At 55.9% G+C, this 13,836-nt stretch overlaps 1 protein-coding gene across 2 annotated transcripts in view; it reads left to right on the top strand.

Annotated features, from left to right (window-relative positions):
* Window positions 1-13,836, top strand: part of GNAO1 (G protein subunit alpha o1) — a 142,824-nt gene that overhangs the window by 72,386 nt on the left and 56,602 nt on the right. For both annotated transcript variants that reach the window (XM_066244060.1, XM_066244059.1), the window contains exon 3: window positions 4,001-4,142. In XM_066244060.1, the coding sequence (XP_066100157.1) occupies window positions 4,001-4,142 (142 nt within the window). The remainder of the gene's footprint in view (window positions 1-4,000; window positions 4,143-13,836) is intronic.

Consider the following 13,836-nt stretch of genomic DNA (forward strand, 5'->3'; position numbering starts at 1 on the left):
TGTGCCTGGGGAGTCTCTCCGCAGCTGAGCGCAGTCCTGCACTGAGAGGGGGAAGCTGAGCGCAGTCCTGCACTGAGAGGGGGAAGCAGAGAACAGGGAGCCCGGGCCCGGGCCTGGGCCTGGGGAGTCTCCCCGCAGCTGAGCGCAGTCCTGCACTGAGAGGGGGAAGCAGAGAGCAGGGAGCCCGGGCCTGGGCCTGGGGAGTCTCCCCGCAGCTGAGCGCAGTCCTGCACTGAGAGGGGGAAGCAGAGAGCGAGGGAGCCCGGGCCTGGGCCTGGGGGTCTCCCCGCAGCTGAGCGCAGTCCTGCACTGAGAGGGGGAAGCAGAGAGCAGGGAGCCCGGGCCTGGGCCTCCTGCAGGGCCCCCCAGGCTGCAAAGAGGAACTGAGGTCAGGGAGGCCAGGGGTCCCTCCGTGGTTACCTCTGCCCAGAAAGCACAGGCCCTCTTGGGTGGGCTCGGTGCCACTCCCCGCTCCCTCCCCATTTGTATTTGAGAGCCCCTCACTGCACTGCCAAGTTTTCAGAGTCCAGCTGGTGGCCCCCATCCAAAGTCCGGACGCTTGGGCCTGCAGAGTCAGCCTTTGCTTGCTCCCCATGTGTCTTCCGTTTTGATGGCTTGGAACACCTCTCAGAGCCCCCAAGTTCGGGGTGGGCATCGAGCTTGGCCTCCCTTTGCTACCCTGACTCTGCAGGCACAACGCTGTGGGCAATTCCCAGCCTGGCGCACGCACGCACGCACGCACGCCGGCCTCCTTTCCTGAGCTCCTCAGAGAGGGGTGGTCTTGTGCGTCTGTGTGCTCCTGGCTCATGTACATGTCCCACTTTCTCTGAGTACAGTGCCAGGCAGCACGGAGGAGGGACGTGAGGTGTGATAAGCTGACCTCCAAGGGCTGACAGGCTGGTGGTAAAGAGAGAAAATTAATACGTCCACTCAGAGATGACCTGTGGCCATTGTCACCAAGTTACGAAACACGTTTCAGTCATGACTCTTGGTTGTAAGTGACAGAAACCCCAGTCAAACTAGCTTAATACAAAGACAAGAAGGAATTATTTGGCTGACATCACTCAGAAGTGTAGGGACAGGGTTAGCTTCAGGCATGGCTGCATCCAGTGGCTCCAATGATGTCTCTGGGACTTGATTTTGCACTCTGTCACTCAACCGTGTCGATGAAGATTAGTTTATCTGGGGCACCGCAGTGTGAGATGCCACCTACTGTAGCTAAGGTGTCCCCTGCGGCCTCACTCCTGCTCTCCCTGCCCTGGCCCTGTCTCCTTCACGACTCATACCGGACTGCCCCGGGCTGTTTCTCCAACCTCAGACCAGACGCCTCCTTTCCTTGCCTCGCACTCCTTGGGCTGACATTGTAGCAAGTGTTCTGATGCTCGCTTTGTGTTTGGAACTTCTGGACTCTCCGAGAACCTGGCTATAGGGACCCAGGGCAGAAGCAGCAGGCCTACCTCTCAGCGTCTGCCTGGTGGTCACAAGCAGGGCCTCAAATGCCACTATGGCACTCAGCCAACTGTGTGACCTCGGGTGGGTGGCTTAACCTCTCTGAGCCTCGGTTTCCTCATCTGTAAAAAGGAAGTAATATTTTTGTCTCCTAGAATTGTTTTGCATATGAAATGAGATGGAGTGTGTGAAGCACTTAGCACAGAGAGCAGACCCAGTCTGGAAGGTCAGAGCCTGCACCTCTTCCCCCCTGAGTAAGCTTCGGAAAGTGTTCAACTATAAATTCCCTGCTTCTTGTTCCTTGCCTCGCTTGTGAAGTCTCACCTTGTCCAGACAAAGACTCAGCGAGATGCCTGCCCAGACCCCCTCACTGTAGTTTTCTGTCCCTGGTACTCTGCCCCTCAGCCACCCCAATCTCCAGTCTTGATCTCATGGGCTCAGTTAAGACCACTGTGCTCTGCTTGGGCCGTGCCTGTCTGCACCGTGGTCTGAGGAGTGCCTCCAGGCAGACAGCGAGGGCACTCACAGGGCTCCACGTTCGTTCCCCTTCTCTCCGGGGTCGCAGTCCCGTGCTGCCCACTCTCCAGTGTCTGACAACGCTGGTTCCCTGTGATTTGTCCAGTTTTCTAGTTGTTTGCGGGGGGGGGGGGCTCACAAGTCCCTTTGAGATCTCTCTGGGGCTGTGCCCCATGACCCAGACTGGGTGTGTATACTCCCTCAAGAGAAGGGAAAGTGGTTTGTGGCTAACAAGCGTCAACAAAAAGTCAAGGGGGTCATTCTGATCTGTTTCTTAGAGAAACTCAGAGTAAGACCCACAACCCAATGCCAAGTCAACAGGAAGCATTAGACCCGTCTCCTGATAAATGGATACATAAAATGTGGTATATCCAACAAAAATAACCAAGTATTGATACATAATATAATACGGGTGAATCTTAAAATGAAAGAAATTAGTCACAAAAGACCACATCTTATATGATTCTATTTATATGAAATGCTCAGAATAAGCAAATTTATACTGCTCACAAAAATTAGGGAATATTTTATAACTTCATATTCATTTTGAAATATCCTCTAATTTTTGTGAGCAGTATATAAAAACAAGACAGATTAGCAGTCACGTCCCGCCGGGGTGGGGCTGGGGAGTGACTGCTAACAGGTACATGGTTTCTTTGGAGGGGACAAAAATGTTCTAAAATTAGATTGTGGTGATCATTGGCCAACCTTTTGAATACACTAAAAGATATTGAATTACACACTCGAAATAGGTGGATTGGATGTGACATAGCTCAATAAAGCTGTTAAAAAGAATACCAAAAAGAATCGGTAGCAATTTTCTGTAGTGAAGGCGTGGGAAGGGGCTGGGGGAGCTGGGACGGCAGCCCGGCTGCTACGCGGGGATGCGCACATTCTACACGGCGCTCAGCCTCGGCAGCCCGGCTGCCACACGGGGACGCGCACGTCTACACGGCGCTCAGCCTCGGCAGCCCGGCTGCTACACGGGGACGCGCACATTCTACACGGCGCTCAGCCTCGGCAGCCTGGCTGCTACGCGGGGACGCGCACATTCTACACGGTGCTCAGCCTCGGGCTGGAAACCTGGACCACAGGAGGGTCCACACTGTGTATTAGGGCATGACCGATGTTGGACGTTTTCAAATGCATTCGCTCTTTCTTAATTACTTTAATTCTATGAGGATTCTTTCAAAGTTTTGGCTTTATCCCCTCTTTTAACGTCCTCTTCTGTCCGGAACCTTGTCAGCAGTGAGCATTTCCTGGGCGGCCACCATCTGCAGGGAGAAGGGACATTAGGACATGCGCAGCCTTAACCCTGATCTCAGAGGAACCCACGAACAGGAGGGCAGGAAGCACGCGGCCTCTGAGAACTGTGATGTCACTTCCATGGCCTATGTGTCACTGCAGAGCCACCAGAATAAGGGTGACGTGATGGTCAGACCCCAGCCAGGGATGAGAAAGTAGGGGGCACCCTTGCATTGACCTTTCTGTTGTCAAAGATGGAGGTGGTTCGTTTTGAGTGAGTCCCCTTAACTTCTGGGAAAGCAATGCATTACTCTTGTGCAGGCTTCTTGCGGGGGGGTCTTTAACTGGACACCCCTCAGTGGATATTTAAGTTGAGACCCTGCCCATGGCTTAGCCACTACCATGTATTGAATGTGGTATGTGTCCGGCCCGTCCTGAGTGCCTCCAAGTACTATCAATACCTTGTTAACTGATGTTTCTTTAATATATATATATATATATATATATATATATATATATATATATAGAATATAAAAAGACTGAATTTCTTTTTCCACTCTTCTGCTTTTCAGGTTAATTTTCAGTAATTCGGGTAGATTTTGCCTTCAGATCTTACAGCACAAAGGCAGCAACTCAGTGATTCAGCACAAATCGGGCCCCCCAGTCCTCAGCCGGGTCAGCCGGGAGGTTGGCTTTGGGGGCTCCCCACACCGGGCACTCTGGGCCGCACGCTCTGGGCCCAGCAGGGACAGTGCACTCATCAGATGTGCTGTGTGTGGTTTCTCTCTAGGATTATCCACGAAGATGGCTTCTCCGGAGAAGACGTGAAACAGTACAAGCCTGTCGTCTACAGCAACACCATCCAGTCCCTGGCAGCCATCGTCCGGGCCATGGACACTTTGGGCATCGAATATGGCGACAAGGAGCGAAAGGTAGGCCGCTGAGCCCAGGGCACAGCGAGCAGAGGGCCTGTCTTGGGACCCTGCTGCGTCCTCATAGTAACGCCAGGCTGCCTTACGGGGACAAGAAGAGGCGTGCTGTGTACGAGGGAGAAGGCTACTCCCCCACCTGAGCTGGCCCACCAGCCCGTACCTGGCAAAGGCAAACAGGGCCTTTGCTGGTGGGCAGACTTCCCAGCAAAGTCGCCGGCAAAGACAGCAGCCGCAAATTCCAGGGCTTAGCGTGCAGATGAGAAAGGGATGGTGACTGTTCTAAATTGGGACTCCCGCACAACATTGCCCAGTACTTGCCCTTGGGCCATTAACTTGAACAGAAAAAAATGTTTCTTAAATCTACCAGCCTGACCTGGCCACCATGCCCTCCTGAGAGAGCTTTCTGTGCCTTGTCTGGGGCGGGGTGGGGGTGGCGGCCACGTGAATCGACTCTTCATTCGCATCCGCACCCGGGGATGTGTTTTCTGCTTCCCAGGGGGGAGTCTGAGATGTCTTAGGACCGGAACTGTTTCTCACTTGAGTTTCCAGGCATCTGATAACTGGATGCAATAAGTACATAAAAGCCACTTATTTGCAAACATCTGCATTAACTGTAAGACTGAACTTGATACAGCCATACTGGCAAGGCTGAATTAAAGGGAGGAAGTTAAGACAGCCTCAGAGAATTCTATCCAGAAGCAGCTCTTTGTCCCCTGGTGGGACTGTGAACCCCAGCATTCCTCTCCCTGTGACCCGGAGCGTGGAAGGGCTGCAGTAGAGGCCTCCGAGCCGTGGGTCCATGTGGAGCCTCTGGGTGGAGAGCCGTGGTCTCTGATTACTGTGTGATTTGCTTGCACATTGCACGCATATCCTGTCTTTGCTAAAAATCACCTCCGTCACAGAGGAAAACAATCCTCCCCTCTGTGACAGATAGCTTTAAATGTAAAGTGCAATAGTTTACGCACAAAATTCCAATTCCATGGTACGGAGTTGTTCCGACGTAGGCACTGGCTCCTCCAGGTGCAGGGGAATTGGGTGACGGAGTGTGTCCAGGCCAGCCTAGGGGTGGGAAGCTGGGCGCAGCAGGAGGGCCTGCCCCCTGCTCCTCCGGGAGGCTGAGTGGGAGGCTGAATCCGGAAGCTGGCTCTCTCCCCCCAGCCGTCCCCCCACACCAGGCTTTGGTTTGAGTAGAGAGCCAGGGCCTGTGGAAGGAGGGCCACTGCTTGTTCTCCAACTTAGTCTCCATTAAGCATTCACCGCAGCCTCATAGTTCTCCATGCGGGCACCGTGCTGGCGGCCGGGAACACAGTGGGGTGGTGCCCGGAGAAAGCGGACAGTCAGCAAATGCCCGCTCAGACCATCAGAGCTGCCAGGGTGGTTACAGGGCTTCGTTTCTTTTCACAATACTGGCCACAGTGCTAACAAACAGCTGGCATTTTGTTGAGCAGCTACTAGCTGCCACCTAATACTGTAATGTATTGACTCATTGTAATTAACTCAGGCATTCAAGCCCAAAGCAGGAGTGCCGGGTCTGACCTTCAGACCCAGACGGGACACAGGCTGTTGCTCTCTGTCTCCCTTCCAGCCGAGGAGAGAGCATGGCACCTGGATCTCGGCTAACCAGCGGGCAGACAGAGTGCAAAGGGCTCATGGGTGCACTGTGTGTGCGCAAGTGTGCACTCACACACGCACGCGCACACACAGCCTTCAAGATCTTCCTAGAGGCTGTGTGCTCACTAGCATGCCCAACACTTCTTCCTCCCAATCTCCTGCCCTGACTGTGACCCAGAGAAGTCAGTGACTTTGGAGTGCTTGCCTTCTTCAGCTTTGGACAACACTAACTGTTCTTGTGTTTTTATTTGTTTGTTTGTTTGTTTTTCACTTTATGATCCTGACTAGAGAGATGACTGCTTGGGAGTTGCTAGGAAATGGTATACTAAGGACTACAGAGCCGGCCCCTGGGCCCTCTGTGAGGGTCCCTGGCCAAGGCGGCCCTTAGGTAGGACGGTGGGGACGCACAGCAGGGAGGGAGAGCAGGAGCCGAGTGGGGACCCCGCGGGGAGTCCATGGACACAGTAGAGTTAGAGAGAGCCCACGGGGCGGGGTGGAAATGAGAGCAGCTCAGTGGTGTGGCAACGAAAGAAAGGGGACTGGTGACTGGCTAATGGGGCAAAAGGATAAGGATCAGGAAACTGGGACTGTAGTGTGACCAGCCTGGACGCGGACAGCAAGGTGAACCTCCAGCAGAAAGGGAGGAGATGGGGCCAGGCTGAATGTGGTGCGTGTGGTTTGAACAGCCTGGGTGTGCAGGTGGGAGCGACCCCCAAGTAGACGGACGCGGAACTGAAATGTTCAGTTTTTTATTTCCCAGGGCCTGTTTTAAGCATGAGTTAAATTGCTATCAGCAACAACTCCCTGTGCTGTGGGTGCTATTGTTGTCACGATTATACAAGTGAAAAGAAAACGAGGTGCAGCTATGCTGAGTGACTTGCCCAAGGTCATGCGGTACCACATCTATTCATAAATAGTTTGGATACATGACCCTAGTGAAATGATAACGTGGTTCAGGTCCAGAGCAGAGTCCCAGTTCAACAGGCACTGTACGATCAGGCAAAATATTAAATCATTAAGAGTCCCAGATTTTTTCCCAAGTTTCTCTAAAAATATGAAAAGGGACCCAAAGGACAACCCCCTCCGCTCTCCTCATACAGCCTTTCTGTCTGCCACGAGTCTGCCCCACCCCACTCTCTTGAGCTGCAGGGCTCCCCAACTTCCCCAGAGACCCCCTCTACCCCAGCGTGCCTTGCCCCCCCTTCTCTCCCCCACTTTTCCCTTCCCTTTTCCATCTGCCCCCCCTTCTCTCTGCTTATAAGGGGTCCGTCCCTCTCTTCCTCTTCGTCTGATTCCTCATTTCTTCTTCCCTTTTCCTCTTTTTTCCTCTCCCTCCATCTCTCCCTAGTTCCCCTCTTCCCCTCCCTCCTTCTCTAAGTCCTTTCCTCCCTCCCTCCTCCCTTCAATTCTTCCTCCCTCCCTTCTAACAGTCCTGCGCATTATTATGTAAATTGTGTTAACCTTTTAAAGTTGAGTCTTTTCCCTTCCTCCTTTCCTGGCCCGGCGACATCTGCATCACAAAAGCAGAGAAACTTGTCTGGCTGGACTGTCCTGAACTCGGCCACAGATGAGAAGACAGGGGAGCCTGGACAGTTATAGGACTAGAAGCTTCACTTAGAAAGACTATGGACAGTGTCATCCTGTGTCAATAAATTTACACACACACACAGCTGTATATATAAAATATATTGTAAGCTAAGGGGAAAATAGCTTTGAATGTGTGTGAGGGTTTGGTTAGTTGAAAATACTCTTGTTTTCATTTTTTTCACCATTTGTGCATATGCCTATTTCTCTCACGAAATTATCAAGTCCTCAAAGAACAAAATATAGACTTTATTCGTCTAGTACGATATCTGACACAAGAAGTAGGGGGCTGCATTCAGTTCCCACTTCTACCACAAGCTCTGTGGCCCTGGGTGAATTATTTGCCTTCCTCCACCCTCAGTGTTGTTGTCTGTAAAATGGGCATAATGTTAATACCCTCCTTGTTCTCGGGCTCTAAGATTAAATGAGACAATGCTTGTAAAATGCTTAGGACGTTGCTTGACACAGGAAGTTGTCAGCATATGTTCTTTTCTTTATTGGTTGTACATCATTGGTGAATTATCCTCTCAGCAATCTACTGTGAGGAACGGGTCAGGTGTCATGTGCATTTTTCAAGTTAGAAGCAGAGGCACAAGGCACTTCATTGGCTGCCCAGGGTCACTGACCTGCACGGGCTGAAGGTCCCGCTGGGCGCGGTCGCTACCCAGCGCTCTTCATTAGAACTGTCGCCCCCTGCCGCCCCCCCAAAGGTAATGGCAGCTCTTTGGGGAAGCAGAATCATATTTCACCCTTAGTTTCCAGAATGTCATTGGATCTCCTCTGGTAGAAGAAATCTTGACATTTAAGTCACACAGTGGGGCTCAGAACACTTACCTCTTTTTTGATCATGAAAATATTGTGCTCCATCTCCACGGCGCACTGCCGTTCACCTGTGGTCTGCGCTGATTCTGAGACAAAAGCAAGGCTGCTCCCTGGCTGGGGCCTGGAGGAAGCTCAGTGTGGCTGTCAGGTCTGATGAGGGGCTAGGGGAGGAGACGGACGAAGGCCTCATGCTCCCACGCCCGAACCCGGGGCCAGGCCGGGCCTTCTGCTGGGTGGTAGTGCACACACCTGCCACAGGCTGGGCCACGGGCTGTTCCAGCCGCACAGCCCAGGGCCAGCTCTGCCTTGTCCCTACGCCTGCCCAGCTTAACACAGCTTGACACTCCACTGAAGACGATCCAAGTCTGCTGCTCCATTTTGTAGATGGGGTCACGTAGGCCCCGTCTGGCCCGAACAGGGAAGGGACTTGTTCAGTGAGTGACGTGGCAGACCCGGGACTGGAGCCCTGGGCTTCTGAGTCACGCTTCAGCTGCCTCCGCATCTCACCCGGCTGCCTCGAATCACCCGGCCGGCCAGCATGGGCCCTCACTGTCTCTTCTCTGGCTGGTCAGTTAGTCGTTTCACAAATACTCACCGAGCACTCACCCCCAGGGCAGACCGTGCACGGGGCGGCAAGGCTGGCGACAAAGATGGAAAACGGCAGGGCTCTCAAGCTCGGGCAGAGATCACATTCTGGTTTGAGAAGGTGGCCTTCTTCATTTCCAAGAAGCTTCTTTCCTGACAGCTAGGGGTGGGGGCTGTGTATGAGTCAGAGGTTCACTGTTGGTGGACGGCTAAGGTGGCATCTGAGTCCCTCTCCAGGAGGGATCCTGCTGTGCGCGTGCATAGGGGGAGCAGGTCGGCTTCCCTAGGAAAACGGGGACCTGTCTGCCCTTCCCACAGCCACATACACACATTCACCCTCTGCTTACTCAGCTTTCTCCCCTTCTCCATCTGCCAGCCAAAGACCCCTCTCTGGGTGAGCCAGGACACTTTGGGTCACAAGTAATAAAGCAGTTTAGGAAAAAGCATGTCAGCTGGTGGGCGGATTGGGCGGTCCCTAGGCGAGGCGCAGCTGCAGGTGAGGCCCCATTGGGCAGCTCAGACACGCCCCCAGCCCTGCCCTGCAGCTGTGTGGTCTTCCCCCGCCCCCTCACCTCTCAGGCAGTGGTTAAAGCGGAGGACATTCCACCTGGTCCCCACAGATGACCTATGAGCACCCTGAGACTCAAGGGGTGCCTGTGTTCTCTTCCCTGAGCAGCCACCTGGGGCTCGGGGGAGCTCCCATCTCCTCGGCCCTAAATGCATCACATGCCCATCCCTGAACCAGTCACCGTAAGGAGGGGGTGCAATATTTGGCTGCCAGAGGGCTTCCTGGTATGAGAAGGAACGGCCCAGGGGAAACTGCCTGTTGGGTTTGGTTTCTGATTCCAGACTCTCGCATCCAGAGAGCTGCTGCCGAACCCCCAGCCCCAACCCTGACTTCAGCCCTTTCTGGGCATTCTGAACCCTACTCCCTCAACCCTTAGCCCTGGCCTCAGTTTCCTCATCTGTAAAATAGGGATGGTTCTGTACTTCTGGCAACCACATGCCACGCACGTGCTTGCAATGCAACGTACTCCTCCAAGCACTGCGTGAACATACTAATACCACTGACACGCACAGCCCTCTGGCTGGGACAGCGAGCACGTATCAGCCAGCGCTAGCATCTGGCTTTCTCTCCCTCCTCCCCTCCCGTCAGCCCAGGAGCAGATGATGGCTTCTTGAGGAGTATGAGGAGTTGAGGATTTGGGGCATTTCACCACCAGAATCCCCTCCCCCAATTTCTCTGGTCTGCGGCCCCCAGGGCCCAGCCATGGAATAAATAGCTCACTGCCGAATGAGGCCCAGCTCTCCCAGCTCTGTGGGCACCCCCTCCCTGGAGCACCCCTCTGTCTTCCTTCCTCTCTCCTTCCTGTTGCCCTTCCCTGCCTGATGTGGAGGCCAGCTGGTCCCCTGATGACAATTGACCAAGGAGAAGGAGGCAGTTCTCCCGGCCCAGGGTGGCCGCAGGGACCCAGGCCCGGGCTGGGGGCTCCACCACTGTTTTCAGGGGCTGTGGTTGTCACCCAGATGGGGAAGTGCCCCAACCCCCAAGTAGGGTCCCCCCCAGGACCATGCCTAGGAGTCAGCTCTGCGCCTGAAGCTGATGGCGAGGTGAGGTCTCCATCACTTACAGCGCCCTGTGGAGGACTAGTCACGTCCTCAAAGTGCAGTGCTGTGTGGCCGGCAGGGGGCACAGGCCTCGGAGTCAGACAGGCACAAGTCAAAGCTGGGGCTCCTTTTCTAGCTCTGTGACCTCAGGCAGGTTCCCTAAGTACCCCCAGCCTCTCTTTCCTTCCTCGTGTGCAAAATGGAAATAACGTCATTTGTATATCACTCAGGAAACAGCCTTACCTGCTGTAACAAAGCCCCAAATCACAGTGACATAAATGAGAGCAAAACGCCCTGTTCCTCTGCCTGAGCAGCCCAGACACGACCCAGGTCAGGCCCTCGGGTCGCACTGCTCCGTCACACTCAGGGGCACCGCCTCCGTTTCAGGCTGGAGGGCTGCTCTAGCCGTCCATTCTAGCCGGCAGCACAGGGAGGAAGGGAGGGGGTCGCACTGTAGAAGGCCGAGAGTGTCGGTCAGGGAGGACAGAGTCTCCCTGACGGGGCAGGACGTGTCTGAGTCGGGGAAGAGCCCCTGACAAGCCATGTTCCAGAAGGCTGCGTGACGGGGCAGGACGTGTCTGAGTCGGGGAAGAGCCCCTGACAAGCCATGTTCCAGAAGGCTGCGTGACGGGGCAGGACGTGTCTGAGTCGGGGAAGAGCCCCTGACAAGCCATGTTCCAGAAGGCTGCGTGACGGGCAGGGTCGTCGCGAGCACCCTCCCCGGGCCTTGCTGTGTGATGCAGGTCGCCTCAGGTCGCCTCTGTATCCAAGGCCCCGTGGTTCTCCCCTGACTCAGAGCATCAGAGCCTCAGCTCCTCTGTGCCGGCAAGGAAGGGTGGCCTCCCTGTGCAGACAGCAGCCCTTGCCCGGGGCTCTGGCCGCAGCCCCCGGCAGCTTCATCGCAGAGCCTTCCGTCTGGCCCAGCGTCCTGGAGGCCCGGAGCCCCCGCAGCTAGCTCTTCCCCGCGCTCCCCTCCGCTGTGTCCCCGCCCCTCGTCCCTCGTGGTCTGTGGCAGCCCTGCTGGAGTTGAATCCCCCTCAGTCTGTGCTGGAAGCATCACAGACCTTCTCCTAGCCCAGGGTCCCTCAGACATGGGCCCATGGGCAATCGGCGAGACTCGCTCCTCTGGTCCGGTGCGTCTGGAAAGGTGGGCGGTGTCCCCTCCGTCGTGTACAGAGCAGGTCACAGGGTCGCGGGCACTCAGAGCCCGGCCGTAAGAAAGCCTGTGGGTGTGTCTCAGCCAGACTTTCACCAACTTTTTTTAGAGTCGTCCTGTTAAGTTATATAACCCTTCCCCAGGACCTGCTGCTCTCACTCAGGTCCCTCCTTTTGCAGAAGGGGATACTGAGGCACAGTGTGAGGAGAGACGCACAGGATCACACCACGGGTCACATAGAGCGGGGACAGGAGCGAGGTCCCCTGTCTTCTGGGATGAGGGGTTCTCTTCCCCTGACACGCCTCTCTCCTGTCCCCAGAGGAAGCAAGTCACACAGAGCGGGGACAGGAGCGAGGTCCCCTGTCTTCTGGGCTGAGGGGTTCTCTTCCCCTGACACGCCTCTCTCCTGTCCCCAGAGGAAGCAAGGACCATGTCCACTGTCCAGTAAGAGTGCCAGCTCTGCTCTCCCTGCTCCAGGGTCCCCGTTCCGTTCCCCCTGCCTCCCAACATCGGGTCTCCCCCAGCAGTCGGAGGGCAGGCCACGCCTCCTGCTTCTCTTGTTGCCACTGGTGGAGCAGAGCAGCCTGGAACAAGAGTGAGGCACCGGAGATTGGGCCAGTGACCTCCTTTCTGCCACCAGGAGTGGGAGCGGCTGCAGGGTTGTCCCTCGAGGACTGCGCCCCTCGCCTGCACGCCGTTGCCTCCAGGAGCGCAGGGCAAGGCAGCCTGGCGCCTGTGTGCACGCTCGCACACTCACCGTGCCCTGCGCTGCTAGGAGTCTTTCCACGCATTACCGAGGAGAAAACTGAAGCTCACGGGGAGGTTGCCAGCCCAAGGTCACATGGCTGTGGACCGGGCGTAGCCCCAGCAGTGGGGCCCAGAGTGTGTGCTTTTAGCCAGTCTAATGAGGATGCGGGAACATGTGCTCCATCTCGGCTTTCCCACCGGGAAAGTCACTGGGAGCCACAGCTGGGACCAGGCACTGAGCTGTGTGCATAGTACATACTGATGAGTCCAGGGAAACAGCCGTGGACTCTGATCTGCAGCACGCTCACCCAGCCGGCTGGCCCATGAGGCCACGCTGCTCTCAGCCTTGGGGGCCTCGCTGCCCTGGGCGAGGCTGAGTCTGCCCCTTCCCCGGCTCCTGGGGGCTTGCCAGCCCAGGGGCGAGCGCACAGAAAGCCTGCTCCTCTGTCCCCCTCTGCAGTGTGCCAGGAAGCACACCCAGAGCACACCCTGGGCACCAAGTTCTCGTAGTTTCCACACTGGGTGGGAAGAGGAGAGTCCAGCCCGCCGTCTGGAAGGAGGTTGTTTGCTCTCGGGGTAAATGGGGTGGGGGGGGGGAGCCTGCCCATCTTACTTTCACCAGCAACAGAGCCCAGTGGGGAGAAAGGTCAGTATGGGGGCCAGTCTTCCCTCAGTGACTCTGGCATTGGAGGGGAAGGAGCCCACTCTTCCTGGGGTCCCCGGCACTCAGCATCGAGGGACTGGGGCCTTTGTCAGGTGAGGGTCCATCTTGGACTGGAGTTGTACCAGGCCTCAGCTTGGTGGCAGAGCACGTGCCCTTCACGAACAGGTGGGCTCCAGGCTCAGCCCGGCTCCCTCCGACTGTGGGACCTACAGAGTCCTTCTGAGGGACCCGATGGCTTCTGAGGTCTCCCCTCCACTCACCCCTTGCTATTTCAGTTCTATAAATTCTAAAAAGTTCTATCAATTCTTTTGGCAGCACTTAATTGCTAAGTGTAGGTGATTGCAGCACAAGGCTCTCCCTTTGTATCCAGAAGAAAGAGAAACCCGAACTTCAGAGACAGGGCCTGCCCACACTGGAGGGAGCCCTCCGCCCCCACTTAAGCATGGGCTCCGTCCCGGCCCGATGGGCACGCCGGCGTGGACGGGCACACACAGAGTACCGAGCCACAGGGAAGAAGCCACTAAATCAGGCAGAAAAACGCTGTCAAGCGCCACTGCTGGGGCATCTGTGTCAAGGGTAACCGTGTCACCAGGCGGCAGGGGGACGGCTGGCCATGGGAAGCTGTCAGTCTCGGTCGGATCAATCTGGAAGGCTCCCTGGGCGGTGCAGAGAGGGAAGGTGGATTTCAGGAGCTGCCGGAGCAGACGGCGCGGGCTGAGGGTGGGGGTGCAGCGGCAGGGGTGCCTCTGGGCACTGTCACAAGCATTCTGCACACATTTCGTTGATCCACGCCCCACGCGCAGAGCACATAGGCAGATGTCCCCTGGCACCGTCAGGGCACTCAGAGCTCGGAGCAGTGGGAGATGCTGCTAGTGAATATCCCACAGACACCCTGCGTGTTCTCCCCTCCCTGGCCA

This window comes from Saccopteryx bilineata, chromosome 9 (assembly GCF_036850765.1).
Source record: "Saccopteryx bilineata isolate mSacBil1 chromosome 9, mSacBil1_pri_phased_curated, whole genome shotgun sequence".
Taxonomy (NCBI): Eukaryota; Metazoa; Chordata; class Mammalia; order Chiroptera; family Emballonuridae; genus Saccopteryx; species Saccopteryx bilineata.